The 24077-nt window shown below is 40.9% G+C and overlaps 1 protein-coding gene across 1 annotated transcript in view; it reads left to right on the forward strand.

The window, feature by feature from the left end:
* Positions 1–756: 756 nt before the first annotated feature.
* Positions 757–24077, forward strand: part of PPFIA1 (PPFI scaffold protein A1) — a 72093-nt gene continuing 48772 nt past the window's right edge. The window contains exons 1-2 of the mRNA XM_086613915.1: positions 757–806; positions 18935–19198. Coding sequence (XP_086470041.1) covers positions 774–806; positions 18935–19198 — 297 coding nt within the window. The 5' untranslated portion in view covers positions 757–773. The remainder of the gene's footprint in view (positions 807–18934; positions 19199–24077) is intronic.

Below are 24077 nucleotides of genomic sequence, written 5' to 3' on the forward strand. Positions count from 1 at the left end.
TGATTTGATCAATTTTGGAAGTCAAAAACTTTTTCATCGTTTTCCAAGTACGCCATGTGTACAGTTGTTTGTGTGTGGATGGTAACGTAGCTTTCCTTTTTTTCAGCTTGGGGTTTAGTTTCTCGAAGAAAAGGGTAATGCTCTGTTTCTGGCAGGTCACAGTCCTTAAGACAGTTTTCAAAGTAACCAGCTATTGCAGCAAAGTTAAGGGGTTTGTATGTGTTCTCTAAGCCTCTGAAGAGATTGGTGTGTAAAAAATAACATCATAGAAGAGGTTTTGAGGATTACATCTCCGGTACAATGTAGTAAGTACCCTTGCTAAGGAAAGCAGCTTAATGTCAACTTTGTTTGGCTAATGCTTCAAAAAGTTACCAAACTGGCATTTTTATTTACTGCATAGTGTTCAAGCTCAGGCTCTTGAGCTGTGCGAAGTAACACAGACAAAGTTGGACCATTGTCATCAGAGGCGTAAAAACATCCAACTGGGATTTTCTGTGGTAGCCATTTTATTTACTGGTGAGCGTGGTTTTATAGAACTTTACTATGTAAAGTAGTAATCTTGCAATTAAAAATGCTCACAATTTTTAGAATGTTTTCTTTTCCATTTCCTAATTCCGTTATTCCTATTGATCCCAACAGGAATGTTAACTTTAGGAAATAATTTGCAGAATTTAATCAGCGAGCGTTTCTTATTGTGGTCTAACTTTTAAAAGGGTTTTAACAGCTGTTCTGCAAGTGTACGCACTACCTGTGGCAAAGGTTTGTCCAACGGGATGTACGAAGACTGTGTTTCTGTACAAAAGTTGGTAAGTGATTTTTGTATGCAAACCTGGTACCAGATTTTATAGACAGTGAGCACATAAACCTCGAGAAAGGTTTGGAATTAAGATTAAGCTGCAAAACTTTTCTTGTCATTACTGTCAATATGTGAATGATCAAGCTAAATGCTTATCTTTTTTTCCCTGCCAGTGATCTCCCTGAGAGGTGCTTCCTGTCGCTTCTAGGCATATTGCCGAATTTTGAAAAAAAAAAAAAATTGCAGAGAAAACGTGAATTCAAAGGGTGCAGCACCTGGCAGGTCTGGGCCCATGGTTTCTGGGATTCATATCCTATATTTTTTTTTCTTTACGTTATGCTCAATGTGAGCAAAAGTTAGTCCCAGTTTCCCAGCAATAAAGTCCCTAATGTGGGAAACCCTGGATAGCCTGAATTACCCCCAAAGCCATTATTCCCATGGCAACCGCCGTGCACGGCAGTACATTGGGCATGCAGCTGCAGCACGCTACCCTCTGCTATCCCAGCCAGCTGAACAATGTTTGGAAGCTGTTACTAATTGTGAGATTTGCTGCAGTCTCCGGTCAGTGACCATGTCAAAAATCCAAGCTCTGAGTTCAGGAATGTAAAATGAGATTTCTTGACTGAATTCTCTCCTTTTGGTTCCACTGCTCCATTGAGACAGGGCACATGAGAGCACAGGGCTTCACAGTAAGAAATTGACTTCCAACATTTTTCTAACCACCAGTTTAGCACATGGCGCTTCCACGTCTGTATCCAGCTTGAACAATAAAATTTCAAACTTGTATGTTTAACTGCATGTTTGTGCATGAAGCAGCTAATGTATATGCAGGTGAATTTAAGCTAATTAGAGCTAAAACCAACAAAGTGTACATTTCTAGCTAATGGCTGCTTGCAGCTCTGGTATATACCACCAGGGTAAGTTATTCACCGTGGACCTGCTCATAAAATTTCCTGGAAAATGTATCCTGATTTTTACAAAAAAATAGCACTGATGCTAAAGAATGTCATGTGTCCATACGGTACATGTGATTCTTTAAATTGAAATGTCAAATTCCACATCTGGTCTGTGAATTTTAAGGGATAGTAAATGTTATGGTATATCTGATGACTGTATGTATAAGGCACTTCACTCCGTGCAGTATTTTTTCCTTTCATTTCCTGAAACTTCATAGTTACCAGCGCTCCAGCCCTGACTCACTTCGAACTTTTAGTCATGAGACCAAATGAGTGTGTAGGAATTTAAACCTTGTATTTCATGTAAGTACCTTAATGTGAGCAAGAGACCCCCATGATCTGTGGATCTTGAATGCAAGAGTAACTCTGTGGATGGGACCCTCGTGTTCCATCCTGTGTTCAGTACACGAATAAAGTGCTGGGGAAGGAAGGTGTCCAAGCCTCTTCGGTGCCTAGCCAAGATCCCAAGCAGTCCTTGAGCTCTTCTGCATATGTAACTGATGTCTTGTGCTCCTCACAGCCTCTTTGGGTAACTAAAAGCAGCTGGAGCATGGCATAGGATAGTCCGATCATGATTTTCTCCCTAGGAATATCTCCTCCTTTCTCCTCATGTTGCTTAAAGAGGGAACAGATGTGGGAATCCTCGTCAGAGTGAGAAATCCTCAGTCCTAGAAATTCCTGATTCTCTGGTAATTATTTCTACCAGATAAGCTACCAAGTAGTGTGAGAGGACCAGATCACTTTGCAACTTGAAAGCCAAAGAGATTTCACCTGTCTTTACCTCTGTGAATTAAGGTTTGCAGAAGTGTCTAGACCAACAGCCTTGAAGTAGATACCACTGCAAAAACAGCTGGAGGACTTAACCAATTTTAATATCAATCAAGACCTTTGAAAATCCTGAGTTTGCTTTCACACCTAATGTAATGCCATTGTATATGCATTTCCCGGGTTAGTATTCTTACTGGTTTTAGAGTATTATTGTTAGGAATACTTGCATTTAGGTGGAACTGCATTTTTTAAGGATGACTTAAAAATTGATGACTCAAATAGGGTTGTGCCATGTCTTCTGGCAGAAGAGGCCTCACCAGCAAAGTCTGGTGCCTGTTGCTCAGGTCTGAGTTGTGGGGAGCTCAATTTGTTTCACAAGGTCTGAGAAGTTCCCACAGGCTAATTCAGAGGAATTAGAGAAAGAATTATGGAGAAATTAGATCACCTTTTTTTTTTTATTTAAATGATATCATAGGCTTGTCCCATTTTCTCCTTTGAAAGGTTACTTTCATCCCTTATCTCCCTCCTGCAAATTCACACCCCCCCCACCCATCATTAAATGTTGAATAATTATCACACAAGCCTGAAGGAAGACAAACACTGGTGTTCTTGGTGGTTTGAAGAGGACTTTGACATTTCTTGAATCATCCCTAGTTATTCAGACAGGGAATACATACACAATTTTTCATGTATTCACATAGGATAAGACAACCTCAGCAAGGGAAAAATAGGCACGGATGGAATTGCTGCAGTAAACAGGTCAGGGAACATCCTGTTTTTGAAATGTTATCGTGTCAAATGTTACAGCAGTGGTGACAGCCTCCTGGTTTTCCATGCAGAGAGGAGCTGCTGGTTGAAGACTGCTACCAGCCTCTTTCGGTCATGTGTATTTTGGTACCACAAAGGTGGCACTATTAAAGGCAGATAAAAAAGCCTCTAATCATGCAACCAAACTAAACCCTAAGAGGTGAAAATGCCTGCCTTTCTGCACTCACAGGCCTTGCTAAGAACTAACTGGTATCCATAAATGCAGGCTTTTCTGCAGCGTTTTGGGTGCATACTGAGACAGGTAAGAGATGCTATCTCTATGAGCGCTTAAAACTGGGAGTCAAGAACCTTCCCCATTGCGACTGCTGGACATCCTGACCTCTCTGCAGAATGTGTGATAAAAAAAAACAATTCAGCAAAACATCGCTGGATTTGGTACCTAAAACTTTAAATTGTCTCTGTAGATTTTGGCTGGCATAAAATGTGATGATTCTGTTTACAGCAAAAGTCTGGTACTGCAGAACTTATTTTCATTGTATCACTTATACTGAATATTCCCGTTATTAGCTGAATATCCATGAACGTGTAGCAGGTAAATGCTAATAATGCTAATATTTATGCAAGGAACATTACCGTTTTGTACATCGCTTAAAGATATATTGGAATCAAACTCGTGCCATGTTATTTTGGTGAAGGGAAACGATACAGTTTATTATGGGAGAGAAAGAAAGTGTTGGACAAGAAAATGATGTGCCTCCCAAATCCTGATATGCTTGTGTGTGTTTGTTTATGTACACATATCTCTCTCTATGTGTGTATATAGCGTGTGTACACGTATGCATATACACACACACACACTTAAGTAATGTTATTTGATATAATCTGGAAAACAAGACTTTCCTGACAGGGCTATTTCTCAATACTGCTTCTCAAACTTACATCTGTCACTTACAAGATATATACTGTCTCTGTAAAGAAATATATCCCTATGACAATCTCCAGGAGCAGCTCTGTTTTTGCTAGAAACAACTGTGTTGTATTTCTGGGCCAACACTAAATATTAAATACAAATTCAGGGCCAGATGCTGCATCTTCAAGATCAGGCAGAGCAAAAGTGATCTTAAGCCATTGTTTTAATCTCGCAGATTTAAACACAAGAGTTGGCTTAATTCCTAGTATACGTCAGAGCAGTCAGCGGTTACTACAATTTTCAGCATTTTCCTTCAATCTAATATTTTGGGTCAATATGAAATCTGTGATGCTGATATTAACCCTCTGTTCTCTTCCCTGTTACTTCTGCTCTTGCAGGCAGCAGCTGTAGACATCAAAGAAGTGATTTAACAGGCACAGTGCAGTTTAGGAACGATATAGCTGACCAAAGTGAATGGAAGGATCCTTCCTTCTTGTTCTGCATGCATTTTCATGGTGCTCCTAAATTATCATGGGAGAAGAGAGATGAGTCCCTGCCATTTGAGTCTTTGGCTTCACAGCTAAAAAGTGCAAAGAACGAGTTGTTAGTGCAAAGTTCCTCGACGGCTTTTGTGGGAAGGGCAACAGTTCACTAGTCTGAAACTGCCAAATTAATCTCACCTTGGCTAGATTTAATATTTCACGTTTCTATATGAAGAAATGTTAACGATTCCTGGAAGTTTTAGGCATTGTCATTTAAAATTGTTTAAGGGACAAAGGGAAGTTCTAAGTTTATTGGGGTTTGTGAGAGGATCTGAGCTGTATCTGGAGTACAGTTTGATTGATTGTACGTAACACACAAAAGGAAAGAGTGACCAATATTATTCTAGCTCTTTGTGCAAAAGCTGAGGTGTATTGTGGCAGCTTAACTTACAGACCTAAGCTAGAACGTGTTTGTGGGTCGATATTTGTGTTGACTCTTTTAAATGTGAATTACAATGCAAACAGATGGTATGGTCAAAGGGTCTTTCATATGAACTATGTTCAGGAGAATGAGGAATTTACCTTTGAAATAAATCATTTGCCCTGTGTGTTATGGCACAGATGAACAATGTCAGGTCTGCTGTTTTTTCTGTTAGGAGTTATTCCCTTTAAGATCTTATATGTGGCTTTCAGCCATTTCCTAAACTTTTTTTTTTTTGTTATTCTCACTTCGTTTAAGGATTAACTTAAGACAATGACGAGGCTTTTCCAGCTTTTGTCCACCTTTCTAGAAAGAATGATTTCTTAATCAAGAGCAGGGAGAGGACTACCTTTCATATTTTTTTTTCGTTTTCTCTCTTGCAAGCTGTACATGTGTCCTGATTTCGGCTGGGATAGAGTTAATTTTCTTCCTAGTAGCTGGTATAGTGCTGTGTTTTTGATATAGTCCTACTTTCAGCAGCTAGATTATAATAGCTTTTTATTTAATAACTGCCAGCATTAATTAATTGTAATTTGACAAAAGCTATGTAAATACCTCCATATAAAGGAATGCGGCATTCAGGGCAAACAGAAAAGGCAAAAAAACCCCCTCGAGTCACTAAGAGTATTATCTGGCCCAACATAGGGACAAATCTTTTGTTGGTAGCTGAGTCCAAGATGAAGACCCTGATGGTAGCTGAGGACATGTTGAATCAAACCTCAGGTGAAGATAAACACACTTCTGTAAGATGCTTGAACTCAGAAGTGTGACCCACAGGGATCAGTCAAGAAGCACAACCTGCTTTCTATGAAGTCTGACTCCATTTAGAGCAGGCAATACGTGTGCGTTCGTTCTCATAAATGTCCATACTGAGGGGGTGCGTGGCAGGAGCCCGTTTTCACTGTTATCCTTGCTATCACCCGTTGCCGTCTCCACAGGATGCTGCTTGGCTGTGAGTTTCTACACACATCGCTGTGGTGTGGGTACCACTGTATGCACAAAGCCAAGGCTTATCTAGGACTTGGCTTTATGTCTTTGGGACAGACAGAAAGTCATGTTATGCCAATACCAAACAGGGGGTTAATGTAATTACCTATGGCAGCATTAGCTTCAGTTTCCAATGTAAGTTCTGCTCAGTAGTAGCTATCTGAAGCTGCATATATCTTGCTCTGTTTGTAACAACAGATTTTATTTTTTTTTCAAATAAGGGGGATGCAGAAATTGGCCACTTCAGTTGAGCTTCAGTTGTATAACTGACAAATTGCTATTGAAGTCAGAAAAATTAGGTATTCTCTCTGGAAGACATAAGTACCGTAAATGATGATTAGTAACGTTGATGGAGGAGATTTTACTGAAGTACACTGCCTTTACAGTTGAGAGAAGAATTAGTGGTATTTAGACTCTCTGACTATGTGGACTGATCTGACTAACTGATTGCACTGGATTCCCTAAACTTTTAATTCCAAGGGCTGCAGAAGGCATTCCTCAGTTTTTAAATCCTTCGTGTGCTCCCTGACCATAGGTTTTACAGAGGAAATTCCTGTGTAGGAAAGGTAAATTTGACCAGGCTGGTAACAGACACGCTGCTGATGGCAAGCCACGAAGGGGCACGAAGCCTCATTGTGTTTTTATTCATTGTTAAAAAAGATGCTTTGACAGGAATCCTTAACACATACATCTCAATGCCAGGATATCTTAGCAGCACTAAAATTATAATTTCAGACAGGAACCCTGAATCACAGAATCGTTTAGGTTGGAAAAGACCTTTAAGATCATCAAGTCCAACCATTAACGTAGCATTCCAAGTCCACCACTAAACCGTGTCCTGAAGTGCCACACTTGCATGTAAATTGCCTTTTTTTGAAGGGAAATGCGAACCCAGTGGTAGGGATAACCCGTGTAAGCGGGGCGGTGCAGAGGCAGCTACCACTCCTGTTGACATTACAGAGGATGCTGCAGGCATCCTGCCCTCTCTGCGAGACACTGCGGGTCCTCCTCCCTGCTCCACTCTCGCCCGGGTTGCATGCTGCACAGTCTGAGTCTATGGATTTGCAGGGGAATTTTGCTCAAAGTCATGGCATTTCTTCAAAAGCTAAGGATGAGACCACTTGCAGCTCTCTTGGCTTATATAGAGAGAGGCATGTGCTGTCTTTCATGTATTTTTTAGTTAACATCAGACTAGAATACGCTTTATCATGCAAGTATACCACTGAAGGGTAAGGACGCCAACACAGAAGCAAGCAGGGAAGGAATTTGCATAAGACACTATAATAATTTTGCAAAAGAGAAGAACCGCTTACTATATTTCCATTATTTTTCTTAATATTTGTTTCAAGTTGACTTGAGCACTGTTCCCAAAAGTCTTGTTTTTTTCCTCTGGCAAAAGTAGAGCTGCTTTTTCTAAAGTATTGTCTGTTTTCCCTGAAGGTTCTCTTCTGACTCTGATTGCTTTTAAATGTCACTCTGCTGCTTAAGGCTACTAGTAGGTGGTCTGAGCTGAATGTTTACTTTTATATGGCTTATACCTATACTTATTTTCCATGTCAGATCGTGACCTAGTAACCTTCTTCTCAAAATGCTGAAGGTGAAATTTAGTTTAAAATTACTTGGTTGCCTAGGCAGAATTGCTATTAACAAGAACAGCAAAATAATATTGGGAAATCACTATTAACCACAACATTAAAATAATATGAACTTTCTTTGATGGCGGTTTAATACATCATACCTGTTGGCAGATAATTTCATCTAAGCTTTAGGTTCACCTTCAAACCGGGGATGTTTTTTGGCAAAACACGTTGCTGCCATCGCAAGTTTCCATAGTTTTTAGAATTTTTCTCTATTGTGGTTTTCTTTATGACTTCATTTTGAGGCCATGTTGGTTTTCAATCACCATCTCAGCCAATTCATTTTAGCAAATGAGTATTTTTAGTAAATACTGTGAAGACAGTGGGGAGTTCTAAAATGGTGAAACCAAACCTTTAACTTGTGTACATAAACCAGTGATTCACTGAAGCGTTATTTACACTTTCATTTGCCTATAAGCTGAAGCTAGTTGCATAGAAAAATCGTTTTGCCTTGTTTACACAGGTACGATTTGGGACTAATGCCTTGCCAACATTATTATCTTCACACACACAGGTTAATATTTCAATTCAGCATGCATCTGAATAATGAAGATAGTGATTGCTGCATACAGCTTCATGCAGGCAATGTGCATGTAATGAAAGGTATGTTATCACTTGAAATCTGGTCAGTTAAGGATTGAAAATAGGTTTAAGTGCTATACGAGATCTCTTTTTTTTTTTTTTTTAATACTTCTATCTACTTTACTGCAGTATGAAGGACTAATAATAGAGGATCTTGAGTACATAGAAATCATGGTCGGTTTGCTTAGTGCCTACTCCACAGCCACTTGAAAGAGTAGGAGCCCTTGCATAGCAGAGTAAGTGAAAAGAAATATTTTTTTTCCTTCAAATGCTGATTTACAGGAACAGAAGTGTCACTTCACGAGCAAATCCTTTTTACTCTAGTCAGACTATTTATAACGCTCATGGCGTTTATTATTAAAAGAATACAATCTTTTTCCTTTTTTTATCTTAACAGTTCTCAAAACATTCCAAAAGCTGAAGCCTCAATTTTTAAATGATCCGCATAGAAACCAACTCCCATTTTCTCTTGAGGTCTTGTGAAATAAACAGGTGAAAGGCTAAACATCTATAAAGCTCACTTTGGGATCAGTGCCTGCGTATACAAGGTGTTTTGGAATAAAAATAACAGAATTCTTTTTTTCTTGGTAATTGATTTTTTACATATCCTGAGAGATTGCTCTGAAGCTCTAGGCTCCAGTCTTGCAAATACAGTAATTTAATTCCAGACCAGTTAAAACTAACATGATGGGCAAACCTTGGGCTGCTAAATCCAAAGCATCGAAGCCAACAACAGCACTGCTTATTTCTATGGACCTTCACACTCTTTTTACTTGCTTTCCTACAAGTAAGCTGTGCTGTTTCTCGCATGTATCCAGCATCCCAGCCCAGATTCATCTCATGCTGGTTTAGACATTTAACTGTGGCTCCCACGGCAGGAGTCCAGCTGCCCTAGGCTCCCTCTGTAGTCAATGAGAAGAGACAAACATCTTCAGCGGGTGATTCATGGACCACACCAAAGATCTGAATCACTCCCATGGAGTGGCTCTCTCGCTCCACTGGTTACAGAGGCAACCAAGGGTAAATGGGTTCATGATGTAGGTGGTCAGCCAGGTGGAATGTATCCAAACCTGTTCTAGTTAGTCAGGAGCTGCATTATCACAGCTGGTTCTGAATTCTTGACTCCAGACAGTTTCTTCTTCCAATATTATTCACAACTATGTCACATGAATCCGACCTTTCCTAAAAGTACTCTTTTTTAAAAGAAAAATGCATCGCTAAATAACACACAACCCTATTGCCCTGAACTTATAACTAAATGACCTTTTAGGTAGGTATCTTTCATTATAGTTCAAAAAAAACTATTTGGAGAAGTGCTGAAATCAGTACGTTCACTTAGTGTAGACTACATTCGCATTAGACATTAGGAGTATATTTCACTCCAGATTGAAATAAACGGTACTTTGCTTTAGAAATTCTTTTTAGCTCAAGGGGATTTCTGCTGTTGTAAATTCATACAAAAAAGAGAACAGCAGCAATAAGTCTGAACTGTGAATTGCACAACTGAAGCTGAAACTAAGCTGAAAACCTTTTCGAGTTCAGTGAGTTTGTGCTTGAGTGGGCATACGTGTTTTTTGGTTGCAGCAATAGCAGCTGAATTTGGAAAATATTTCTGGTCGCAACATAGGTATGATTCCCATTAAAATAAATAGTGTAAGTTCATCTGGTCTCTTAAGAGCTTTCTGCATCTCCTCAGTTTCTTGCGTGTTTTGTGGAGACTTTTCTTCCTATCTGATGCAGTAAGTCCAGCTCAAAACCCTGTGAAACTTTAGAGCAGCCAGTTCTGATCTGATTTACACCTGCCTAAATCCAACAGAACTCCATGTAGACCCATATTATATAAATAATGTGTTGATGTAAAGAAGAACTGTGTCAAGGCATGGTTTCTAGAAGTCATGGCTTCTATTGCCGAAGGGCCGACACATCTACGAGTGCACTTATCTTTATATACGGGCATAACCATTAATTACCTCCATCCTCTTCTCCATAGGCCACCTTCCAGCCTCTTCCCCTCTCGTTCCTTCTCCCTCAGGCAAAGAGTCTCTTCTGTCTAGCAACCTCTGGAGAAGTTTTTGACAGTAACAGAATAGTTCAGGTCATGTTTATCTACTGACAAAAGAATAATCAGTGCTGTTGGCAAAAATCCTGTTCTTTTATCTATTCATTTTGGTATGAAATGCCTGAAATGTGTTCAAAATGCATTTTGCTGATAAGTCATTCAGTCATCTATAAAGGACAAGGAGCAAATAAGGTACCATGGGCTTGACACAGAAAGGAAAAAAAAAGCATCGGTGATGTTGGACTATTTTCAGCGGAGGTGTTGTGCAAGCGTAGGGTGGCTTTGAGGCTCGCAAAGGAAATTTCAGTCCAAATGAACCGTGAAGCGCTCCGTGGGCAGAGAAAGCAGCGGATGCCACCCCACGCTGCTGCGAAGTGAACGGAGGAGCACTTTGCTCCTTTGAATTCTGCTGAGCGGCTCTTCCTCGCAGCGAGCAGGTGGCAGCAGGTGTTTGTCCCGTCCCCACTGCCGGCAGGGAAGGCACCTCCGCACGGCCGGACCCCAACGCCTTGCCGTGCAAAACTTGCTGGCAGGGCAGGAAGAGGTTGCTGTTTCGCTGAGCCTGGATAAACATTAGGATCTAATTTATCATGTGACAGGAAAGGAAAGGGTTTTTTTTTCCTCCCCACCGCCCCCCCCCCCCTTGTTTTTAACAGCTTTTGTTTGAATTTCATCATGTGGGTTTGAGGTACAAACAGATATTTAACCTGGGTCTCTGGACTGATTACTTTGCTGTCAGCTGATTTACGAGTATGGCTCTTTCTGGACACATCTACAAGTGTTACGTCTTGCTAAATGACATGGACAGGGAGCCAGACCCCTTGCTGAACTTAAAAAATTATGAGATATCATACTCATTTAGTTAAAAAGATGTGAGCTGCTAGTGCTCTTCATGTCGTAAGGTGTATCTAGGGTTACATGCCCAGGAGGAAGAAAAAAGGAAACTGTTTTTCTTGTACTACAAAGTAAATAAGAATGCTGAGAAATATTTTAGTATTTGCAGAACCTGGGAGTTCTCCTGACTTTATTATTTCATGTGTATTATGTGCCACACAGAACATTATGCAAAGATCTGATTATTCAGTCGTATTTGTGGCATTTGAAGCCCTGACCCTACGCTGATCTGCTCTGGCTACGGTGGGCTGCACACAGGGACAGCAATATGGCTTCACGCTCAGGCCTCCCAGATATTTTTGAGGCACCTCAGGAATTCTGCCGTGTCCACGGTAGAGCTTTGAGCATAGAGCTCACAAAGTGAGATGCTTAGCAAAGGTGTTTGCAGTATGCCATGTGGGAGGCCTATTCCTTAACTAGGATGTTCTGGATTCAAGTTCCCTCCTGGACTAAGCCATCCTTTTGGGCATGAATAAATACGTAGCTCTTTAGACATGAGGGCATGGTGCATCCCTTTTACATAGCAGTCATTTATACGCCACGTGAACTCTATTCCCACCTGAGACTGAAACCCATTTCTCCAGAAAGTGCCTAACCACTGACATTTCCATCTCTCCTCTGAAACTTCTGTATAGAGTGATACGTGATTTGAAGGTGACAAAGATAAAGGTGACAACTCCTGAGGCTGAGGAAGGCCTACAGCAAAAGCATCTTTGATGGAAAGTCCAACCAGAAATGAGAGGAGCTGGGAAAGCTGAATGTGAGAGTGTCTGTGCCTTGTTAACAAGCTGGTTGAAGTGAAGTTTAACAGATGGAGTTCATTCATGTTTATTCTCCATTTCAGAATTGTGTGGAAGGTTCTTTGCTTTCACAGTGAAGTGTGATTATAGTTGATTATAGTTGATTGTTGATACGACTACTATTTTTGGTTTTAACCATTTAAGGACAAAGCAAAACTTAGTTTCAAAAGAAAAAACAACCACACTCCAAGTCATCCCAAACTGAGGGAAGATGTAATCACTTTTAGATCTAGGTGAAACCAAGGTTCACTTACAAATTTATTCTACAAAACCTGGGTCTGAGATCAGCTAATCTGTCTGGATGTGTTGCAGTACCCAATTTGATAGAGATTGTCAATTCGGTGTTTAACATTTTGCCCTTACATTCACAAAGTCTCCATTTGACTCATATTAAACGAAAATCAAATCAGGCAGATTCTTTCTGCTGACTTATTGTTTATCATTTTTTATGTGATGAGCTGAAGTGAAAGCGTGTTTGTTCTGTAAATGCCACTTTATTTTTCAGTCTTGTTTTGGTTTTGCTTGAACACATTATTTTGAAGATGCTGCCTTGACAGCTCCTTAGACTGAAGTCCTCTTCATCCATAGAAGCGGTACAGCAAAAGTAATCAAGATGAAAGGTGAGGATTTTGCCGTCCCTGCACTGTCCACCTGGATTCTGACCTGGAAGGACTGCCTCCACTTGGCAACATTGGTTAGGCAGAGCCAGGTCAATCAGTTTCAGCACATTAGAACTCTGACTCCCAAAGGATGAGGACAAAATAATGAGCACTCTCCTATCAGCAAAGGTATCCCATGACTCCATCGCCCACACCAGCACAGCTGAGGCACCTGAGAAACACAGTCACAGGGAACAAAAGTTCAGACCTCAGCTTAGGAAGGGACAGGGCACAACCTGTGAGGTCTGCAGTGAAGACTTAGCACTGGCAGTGAGCAATTGCCTACGCTGGATCTCCTGTTCAGATCTCTGCTATGCTGGAACTGTTCCTTGCTTGTCAATTAGTGTCAACAAGATAATTCCCTTAAATTCTTGAAAATATTTTGAAATGTGTAGTTTTTGTCTCAATAAAATTCTGAATTCTGAAATAAATTTCTGAATTCATTGAAGCAACTGCAGTGTGGATACTTTGACTAGGATGAAATTCCATGCTCTTTTTTGTCGGGGTGAAAAATTTGCTTTTCTGGTAATAAAGAAGCCTAAGAAACACCTGATTGTAACCAGTTGATGGTAGCTTATTTTAGCATACTTTGTTACACCTGCACATTTTACTTAAAATTTCATCATGTAATAGTTCAGGCACGATAGTTCAGCCACAGGTCTCCGTTTGGAGAATGACAGAAAAATTAGCATTTCTTCATGTACCTTTACCAGGTTGTCTGTAAAGTACGTTTTTCCTCCTCTCAGAACTAACCTGTAATACCCTTCTTTGCTTCAAAAATATTTTTTTGTGCAAGTTTAAGCATGAAATCTAGAAACTGTGTAAACTGGACCTAAGGTAGATCAGTGGATGTAATGTCCAACATGGCTGTTCTGCCACTACAGGTGGAAAGACTATTTTGCCTGCAGGACGTTATTTGAAAAGCTGGTGCCTAGACTATTATTCATAAATGATATCACAATGAAATCAGTAATTCTCAAGATTGAGGGCTTTCTGCTAAAAATTTAGCAGGCTGTCACTTTGATATTAGACTTACGGTATAAGTGACAACAAAGTGAAGACAGCAGGGGGAACCAAAAATTTACTACCCAATTTTTTTCTTTTTAAAAATAATGAGCAAGAAGAATTTCTTTGATTTTTTTTTTAAAATGCTTTGCAGATTTTAAAGTCTCACTTTACTAGACTGGTGTACATTTGACATGTCTACTTTTATATTACCCTCGTGAATATTGCATTATAGAGGAAGGAAAGAATCATCTGAAATCCTAGTCTGAGAGGTAAGGAAATACCATCTCTCCTCTCCTGCCAATACATTTTCATCCTATGTATTTGTGACCATGCTTAGAAAACTGGATTTCTTTTCCACTTGTGTTTGAAGAGTGTAAGTATTTTTACTAGTGGTTTGCTTAACTTTTCAACAAGCAGGTCAAGCTGGCAGGGTATTTTTGTTTTCTTCAAAGAATTAGACAAAATCAGCACCTGTGGTGTAAGGAGTATAGTTGTAGAATTGCATGTGAGTTACGGGATGCAATTTTGTTGACGCAGGTGAAGACAGAGAGTTTGAGGCAATGAAATAGAAGCATCTATCTGCCGAAATATGCTTAGAAATAAAGAGCTGATTACGTTCAAGGCAATCTTCAGGACCTAGTTTTAAGCATTAAGTAACAGCCTTTGACGCAAGAAATACATTCCTGTGACTTCATAAGCATGGCCTACATTCTGCTGATAGTTCTATATTAATGCAAATTATGTGAAAGAATCCCTCAGTGTGGGTTAAGCCCTTAGTAGCAGGTTGAAGGAGAGGGCCAGGAGGATGATGCCTGCCTTCTTACCCTCTCATCATCATTATAAGTAGTTTATGTTAAAATCAAGACTTGTAAGTTTCTAAATATATCAGAATAAATATATCAAAAGCTTATAAATAATAGCAATGAGCTGTACTGAGACTATTTGACAAGACAAGTTAATACATAGCATTGAGAGGTTTCGTCAGGAAGAGCACAACTGATTTTGGAATTTTTTTTGCTACTCTTTCTGTATTGGAAAGTCAGATCTCAGCATTTATACTGTTACACTTCAATGGTGTATTACCCAGCATTAAATCTATGCTAGCCAGTATTTGGCAGAACTTGTGATTTGAATGTGCCTCACAATATTTGCTTTTTTCCTTAAAGTTCCAGCTCCCAGAGTCATGTGATTATATTAGAAACTTGAAGAGAATAAAAAAATCTAGACCTCATGGCCGTAGAGGAAAAGCTTAAAATGTGATCTGAATTCACTGTAAAGGCTCAAATACTAAAGAGAAGGAGCGCAATGTAGTAAATTTGTAACTGTAAAGATTTTTGTATTTGGGGGAAGGAAGAGTGACTTATTAATGATCCTTTCTATCCAGTGCTAAGTGTCTGTATGTTGTGTTCACAAATTAAGTGTCACCTAGTCCAGTCACAGATCGGCACAACTTTCAGTGCTGGGACTGCTACTTTTTGGCATGACTGCCTCTGCATAACTGGCCTGTGATGCTTTTCAGAGCTTTCCATTATAAAAGTAAGAATAGTGTCCAAAAGGCAAATGCTTTATTCATAGCAGTAACACCAACGAAAGAGAGAAAAGAGATTGTTTTCTGAGCTTTGCCTACAAACTCCAACCTCACTCAGGTGCATGGAAAAAGCTTTAGAAACAGGATCATCCAGGAAGAGAGTAAAAGCTAGTGGAAAATGTATATATGCTGTTTTGGAAACAGCTTACACAGGGGAAAAAAAAAAAAAGAGCTCTTTTGTCAGTGTAGCCAAAGCCAGTTTCCTGTGGAGAATCTGCTATGCTGGCGGCGAAGACCCCCTCACTGGAGCTGCACTGAGGATGCGATGGCACCGCTTCCTCACAGGGTGAGGCGGGAGAAACCGTCGTCGCCCACACCAAACCTTCGGACACCCCTCGCACGTAGGAATTATGGCGGCAGATGGTTCGTTACACCACGTCAACTGTTGGGCTCTGCGTCCCGCAGACACACACAGGCCGTGGCTCCTCCAGCCGCCCGACTCACCACAGAGCCATTAGTTACACCATTTAATCGGTTACAACCACCTCCCCGCAGCTCTGCGAGCCATAAGGCTTGAACACACGGCTTACTTAACTTAGGGTACACGGGTGCCGGTGGCGGGAGGCAGCGGGCTGAGGGCAGCCGGTCAGGGGCGAGAGGGCGGGGCGGGACCGCGGGGTCGGGCCAGGGCGCAGCTCCCGCTCAGCGGGCCGTGCCCGCAGCTGGCAGCGCGCTGTAGGCAGGAGCGGGCAGACCCGCCTGGCAGGGCCGTGCCGTGACGCGCAGGCCCCGGGAAGGACTGCGGTTGCGGGGCCGCCCTGGCACACGCGGTGGCGACGACTCTGGTCCTGCCCTGTTGCTCAGCCCTCAGCGAGCACGCCTCCTACCACAGGGCTCTAGCTCCAAAGACGTGGCAGCCCTCCTTTCGGGCGGACGCCCGTGGGCGGCGGGAGTATCGCTTGTAGGGAAGGGCAAGGGCGCTCCCCGGGGCTGCAGCCCGGCCTTGGCAGCGGAGCGAGTCTCGAACCCGCGGCCACAGAGAAGAAGGAGGGCAGAGGCGCCCGAGCCTCCCCGCGCGGTGCATTGTGGGCCCCGCACTGATTTATGCGGGAGCCGCAGAGGGCGCCGGGAGGAGCGGGAGGCGGCGGCGCTCGGTGTTGGCGCGGCGGGCGGCAGGTCGGGGGCCGGCGGCGGCGATCGGGGCTCTCCGAGCGCGCGGGGCCTTTGTCGCCCCCTGAGGCTGCGGCGACACCGCCGGGCCCGGGCCGCCGCCGCGGCACGCAGCGCCACTTTACCCGGCCTCAGCCGGCCCCTCGCCGGCCGCCACAGACGTGGAGGCGGCGGCGGGCGGAGCCGGGCCCGGCTCGAAGGGACGCGAGTCCTCCCGCCGCCGAGGAGCCTGCCCCGCTGCTCGGTAGGGGCCGGAGGAAGGGCTTGCTCGGCCCTTGCGGCGCCGGGGCCTCCGCGGCCGGGCTCGCTGCTCAGGGGCTGCGCTGAGCCCGAGCCGGCTGTGTGCGGGCTGCGGGGCCGCGCTCCCGGCGCCGCTGGGGCCTTCAGCGGGGACAGAGGGAGGCCCGGCCCGGCCCTACCCCTGAGGCGGGGGAGCAGAAGAGCCCCATCTCTTCGGCCAGCATCTTCCTTTGTCGGGCCCTGCCGCGGGGAAGAGGAGCGGCGAGACCTGGGCGGCGAGCTGCGGGTGCCCCCGTCTTTCTTCGGGGCCTTCCTCCCCCGCCTGTGCTTCCCGGGCGCTGCCTCCATTCTCGGCGGGTTTCTGACACCCGTCTCGCTGGATATCTCGGTTCCGGAGCATCGTCGGTGGGACCGGCCGGAGCGAAGCGGGTAGAGGACTAACGCGGAGGAAACAACAGGTCTCCCTTCCCCTCGCCTTCCAAAGCGATACCAGCGCCTTGCTCTTGGGATTATAAATGGTTGAACTAAGACCCAGGAAACTGAAAGGAGAGCCTCCCGTTGGAATTAATAGAAGAGAAAAGAAGGGAGGCTTTTCCAAATCCTATACAAGAAACCTCGAGCCGTTTTCCCATGCTGCCCGTACTTTGTTTAATAATGCAATTGTGACCTGAGTGGAATTTATGAGCGATGAACTATTGAAGCTTATTGCACCACTGCATCAGACTATTTTTTTTTTTCCTCCTCACCACATGATTCCCCCATCCCAACTGTTCCGGGACCTATGGGGCAGCAATAGAGGGATGGGAAGCTGAGACAGTTTATTTTCACATTCTTCTGTTCTTGGGACTTGACTAGTTAGCTGAAGCTGCTGCTGCTTTTTACTGGATCTGCTCCTTAGTCGGCAGGTTTATTTGTTTTCATGTGCATGGGGTGTTTCAATTAAATAGACATTGGACTGGAGCTGAATGGATACTTTGCAATCTGAAAGGATTTTGGGGGTAACAAAGAACTACTAAAAACAGAAGAACTGGTACTGCAGGAAACCTGGGGCCTGTTTTCCAAGCCTTTTTATTTTATTGGGCAAGGTAAATAATGTAGTGGTGTTGAAAATACAGGGCTTATGGTAATCATGCATGAAAATGTTATAAAGCACTCTGGGCTGTTTCAAGTCTTTCAGGGGATTGAGAGGTCCCACTGTAAGGCTCAGAATAAGTTTAATTGTTTTTTAAAATGTTCAGATGGTAGTGGGAAATTTAAGGCTGAGAACAAACTTTGTGGTACACGAGAGGTTGAGAGAACTATTTCTTCTGATTTGCTGTAGGTTTTTGTAGGTTTGTGGTGTTGCAAGAGGCTGTCTGAAGATCTTCAGAAGTCTTAGTGGTTCAGTGAGAGTGTGCAGTAGTTATACTAGTGGGTTTTTTTCCCCATGCTTTTTAAAAAACTTGATGCCTTAGCCTCTTATAAGGGTCTAACATGGTCTCTTAAAAGTCCTTCCAGTTTAAGCAGTAGTACAATGCTTACATTTCCTTTGTTAATTTCTTCATACTCTACCATGAACCATTTTTGCTTACCTTTGCTTTTGTTACCCACAGTGGCAGCTGCTACTGCTTCATAATGAATTTTTGGTTTTTATCTTCCTTTACATGCATGTATCCTGAATTGAACTATTTGGATTTACAACTAATTTATATGCATCGCTTTTACCATAGACTTTCTAGAGCCAGCGTAAGCTCAAAGTACTGTTTTAGATACTATCTTTCTATGTTTCAAGTGTTGGAAGAAGCAAATAATGATTCTCAAAATATGCAGTGTAATCAGTTACTCGTTTAAGTGTATAACTTTTGGTGGCATGCTGCATGCCTTATCTTTGTTTTTTTAAAACATCTTAGCAGCAGTTTACTCTTAACAAAAATATAAATCCATTAAAATGAGATCACAGTTTGAAACGTAGCTGTGAAAGTCTGGTTTTGCAAGAAGTCACAAGATTCTCATTACGAAGTGATGCCTTGATTAAATTGATTGTCTACCTTTTCTCCCACAGTCTTAATGAAATAGTGGGAAACAGTAAGGTGTTGGCAACCTTTGGTGATGCTATCATTGGGAAAGCTAAGTTGGTGTTGTGGGTAATATCCAAAGTTCTTTTGCTTATGCTGTTTAGTTTTGTTTGACTTAAATTTATGGTCTTTGTTTTGTCTTATTTTGTTTCAAGATGATGTGTGAGGTGATGCCAACCATCAGTGAGGCAGAGATTCCCTCTGGGGGAAATGGAGGCCATGGTTCAGGTTCCCCATTACAGTCAGATGCTGATTCCCATTTTGAGCAATTAATGGTATCCATGTTGGAAGAAAGGGATCGCCTTCTGGAAACACTAAGAGAAACTCAGGAGACGCTAGCATTGACCCAGGGCAAGCTACATGAAGTTGGTCATGAGAGAGATTCCTTGCAGAGACAGCTCAATACTGCACTTCCACAGGTATGGACATTTTGAAAGGAAGGTATCTTTCGATATTTTTTTTTTGTATTCTTTGTGGTATTTTGTTGGCTTTTTGTATACTTGATTTACTGAAGAGTCAAGTTATGTTAGGGGAGGATGAATCTAGCTTAGTACTGTCTTGAAGTATCTTTTGGTTCTCGCGCGTTTTGAGATAGACACGAAAACAAAGCAAGTGGGGAACATCAGCCATTTCCCTCCGGTATACTTTCCCAGTTCCTGAGTGTGAAGTCATATCTACATCCTTTTGTTTAATAGAAATTGGTGGACTCTCTTCTGTCGCAGGTATTTTTTAATGTTATTTCTAACTGCCCGATTGATTCACGTGCTTAAGAATTGCAAACAGCCCATTCTGGGAAGACAAGCAGGCCATTCTCATACCCTTACGGACTTTGATTTAAAAACTTGGAAGGTTTAAGACTGCTACCTTGTGAATACACGCTGAGTTGTCATCACAGTGTAGAAGTCTGAGTGTGTTGTTTAACTCATTTAGTTCCTTTTGAAGAGTTTTGATTTGGCTGCTTTTTTTCTTTTGGTCTTACTAGGAGTTACTAATTATTGACTTCTGGAGGATGCAATGTACCAACATACAGCCTGTAGTGCTAAATGTATCACAGAGGGCAGTTGTGTGTAGTTAGGAAAGGTGATTGTTGTCTACAGATCTTCTTGGGTTTTATCCCTTCTAATTAAGAATGATGCAACTGAACTTTGGACGCTTTGATTGTAGGCAAAGCAGAGGCCGCTTTCAGGTGTCAGTTACCTGTTGATAGCCTTACGCTTTGTAGCGTGTTGGTGTTTGTCCCAAGAATGTCATGATGATGTTATACTTGCATATGTTATTCCAAGAATATTTATTATCTTTAAAAAAGTTTACATATCCTTAAGTATTGTAGGTACTGTTTATACATTTTAAAACAGTAGTTTTAAACTCTTCTGTTTCCCCTGCTCTCATAGTGTAATCACTGCGTGACTTTTGGTGTGGCAAGCGGTCCTGGCAGTGTACTCAGGGATAGAAACTAAAAAGTAATATGTGTTAATCTAGTTGTATTATAATGGTGTGATGGAAATTGGAAAGGAGAAATTTCTGACCTTTGCTGCTCCCTGTGTTAAATCATGTGCTGCAGGCAAAAATCATTCTTTGTTTTTACTTTTTTTTTTTGTAATAATTATGGCTTCTCTGTAGCTGCTATTTCAGGTCTGCTACATTAATGGATGCCATTACTGATTGTATGATCTGAAAACTGTTATACTTGAATTTGTGGCTGAGTAGAATCACCCAAGCTCTAAACTGTACTGTTCCTCTTTTCTGTTTTCAGTTCTCAGCTTTCCTTCCTAAATCTAGTAAGCTACTTACATATAAACATTTCTTTCTAAATGTTTCTAAAAGATTAATGCAGTTAAAAAAAAAATTTCCCTTTTTCAAGAATTTCATATTTGTATGGTTTCATGCGAAATCTGTAGAAAAGCAAATTTCATAGTTCAGTTGAGAGAGAAATTTTACTGCAATTTATTTAAATATACAGCAGTATATAGATTTGTAGATCGCTGTTGCAAAAGGCTGTTGTTGTGGTGTGAAGCTATGCCATGTTTGTCCTCAGTGGTGCTGAAGCTCAATTGATTATGGAAGGTGACAATTGACAGTGCTTTCAGAAGTTAAAAATATTTAATGATTCTTGCTACAATCAGAAATAACTTATGTATTGAAAAGTTGTTATGTAAAGAGTCAGTTTCTTTATAGGTGTAAATTTCTGATGAGGTGAAAAAATGTGAGGTTTTTTTTTTTTAATTCCAGTGAGTGTTCACTAGGAAAACTTTGTGGTGACTGTAATATTTGAAACTATTCAAACTTTTTTTTTAATTATTTCAAGCTGAGCATTCTTTTGAACTACCATCTCAAATGACCCATTGTTTAGCTGTGGATTTCAAGGAGGGGTAGAAGCAGGATAACTTTAAATTTACTGACAACTATGTTATATTTTTTTCAGGAAAGAAGGGATTTAGTAGTATACGTTTTTTTACAGTTTTGTTATCATAGTGTTTTTTTTTTCAATCTAGTAAAAAGAGTTATGAAGATCAATTTAACTAGTTGTACAAATACTAGTATAACTGCATGAATTACTAAATCACTGTGTATTTCTCCTTCAGACTTGGCATGTAGCTTGTAATACATTTTTGTAGTTGATTTTGGAGTACTTTATCTTAAGGAATACTGAATTTAATTGTTTGTATGTATGCTTTTCCTGTTCTTTATATTTAGCTGAATCAGCCAGTTAGACTGTTCTGATGACTGATGGAAATTCTTTATATAAAAGAAGGAATGCCAGATAGATTGCTTCTATATCAAAACTACTTCTCTGATTTTAGTATGAAGACACTCTATTTCTAATGGCATCCCTGTACTTAATTCCTTACCTTCACTGAGTTTCTGGGTATAAGGAAAAGGCTCGTACCAGTGTGCATATAGTTACAAAACAGCAAATCAGTATTTGTGTATTTTCACATCTTGTAGATTATAAAAGTAAATGCAATTTACACTGCAGCAGTGATGTGCATTCTCTGAACTGTCAGAGAAGTAGACTTTTCTAGTATACTTGTAGTGTGGCAGTCAGCTAGTAATTTAAAGGCATCAGTTCTAGCTTGTGTAAACCTGAAACAGCTATTTAGAGTAAAAAGACTTTTGTTGTGGATGTCTAATTCACAGAGAGAAGAGCATTCTAATCTTCTATAGATGTACTTTGTGTTACATTTACACAGAGTAGAACAGGCAAATTTTTCTTGTATGGACAGCTGGAAATGAAATACATCAACATTGTCGTGATAAAATAACTGGCTTCTTGGCAATGCTTTTTGTTTTCTGGGAGTTACCTTCTATTGCAGATTACCCTAGTCAAACTATATTCTGACCTTGGAAGATGAACTTGATAAAATCAAATTGCTGTGCAAGAACTTAAAATTAAATTTATTCTTCTGAGAATTTTTCACAGAAAAAAAGGAAATTAGCTATGTACTTTGAGAACTTAGAGAACTGTTACTTCTTATGTAAACACATTCAATTATGATTTAATTACGGTCAAAAGAATAACTCCTCTCTGTTATTTTCCATGCCCTTAATGTGTCTTCTAGAGAGTATTCTACAAAATTCAAGGTTAGTGTCCTCAACGTTTGTAAGTTAATCTGAGAAATTTACAGGACTCTAGCTTATTTAAAAGCTAAAATTTATCTTAAGGTGGATGAGGTTCAAGTGATTACCAGTTCTGTTGTTGCTATGAAAATGTTGCAGGCTAGGGTTCAGTTTGCTGGTAGAACTTCATGTAGAAGTTTCTGTAAATGACAACATCATGTTTGTTTTGGGTGAAGACTGGAGTTGAATTTACAGGCTCTGGTACCTAGCACAAATAAACCCAAAGCTGATGAATTCAGAGCAACTTTTATCAGGATGACAATTTTAATATGTATGTTAAGAATCTTATATGCAGATGTATAAATGCTATGCTTCCGTAGGACAGCCACACTCTTATTAAGATCCATCTTAATCTTGCACTTCTAATCTTTTGGTCTAAAATTTATCATACTTTATTTTAATTTCTATGCAAGGTAAGTAAAATAAAAGTTAGAAATATTTTCTGTATTCGTGGTGGTCCTGTTCAGAATTTCTGTGTTCAGCAATGTATATGTAGGAACAGGTGAGAATTTTCTGTCCGAGGCTGTGAGTGCCTGTATGTAAATAAGAGCACTTTACTGTAATGGGGAGTTAAATGTGGGGAAAAAAAAGCTGCCTATAATTTTGGTTTGGCTTTGGCTTTACTAGGTTGCCCATTATATCTTAATTTAAAGAGAGTCCCTAGCAGGCCATCTTTAGTTGCATTCTATATATAGTAAATATTTTATCACTGCTGCACACTTTAGTTAAAAATAGTGTGTGTCTTGTTTATATTTGTATTCGGTTAAATTCAGGCATGTCTCTACAGAATCATCTTTGACAATCTCCGAAGTACTGTTTGATGTCTCACATGTAAGAAATATCTAAACACTTGGTCTGAAGACTGCCTGGCTATTGTTGTATGATGATGAACTTAAGGATTTAGTTGCCATTTTAATAATGGTGTTATTTGGATTTCCTCCAGACAGGTTTTAAATAATACAGGATGTCGTAGACATAGAAATGAGGTTTTGAATTGTACGTAGTATGAAGAACACAGTTGCAGAAAGTACATTAAGCAGAGGGCTTGCCAAACTTTGCAGCAGCTGAAATTTCCTTAGCGTTTGAAGCGCAGCTCCATTTACAGGATTCTGAACTGTTCAGCCGTGAGGTGACACACCTTCTACTTCTTACTCTGGCAAGATGTGGTACTGACTTGTAAATAAAAGCATTACTCTCAGCAGTGAGCCCACGTGTTCAGAAATGATAGAGATCCAGAAGGACTTCAAATGTGCAAATATATGTCAGAGCAGATGTATCCTCCACTTCTCTCATCCCATTCAGACAGCAAAGACGAGAGTGATTCTTTCCATTGCTCTTCCAGACAACTGTAATTTTAGTTTTTCTATGTCAAGTTTCAGTTGCTAAATCTTACGTGGCTCCTACGGTTAGTAAACTATTGGATAGATTTGTCTTTACACTAGCTTAAGCCAGATGGACATGGGGGTTAATGTTCAGAATTCTTCACTGACTATATCAATAAACCTCAACTTCCTTTTGCAACGCATAGAAACAGACAACTTTTGTCACAAACCTTCAGAATATGAAGTTACCTGAAAGTATGCTCTATGATTGGGCAAAAAGAGGAGTAGCTACACTTAAATAATATAGTGGCCTGTGTTGAGGACCAAGTCTCTAGCATTTGTTCATAGTTTCTCATTT

This window comes from Tauraco erythrolophus, chromosome 6 (genome assembly GCF_009769465.1).
Source record: "Tauraco erythrolophus isolate bTauEry1 chromosome 6, bTauEry1.pri, whole genome shotgun sequence".
NCBI lineage: Eukaryota > Metazoa > Chordata > Aves > Musophagiformes > Musophagidae > Tauraco > Tauraco erythrolophus.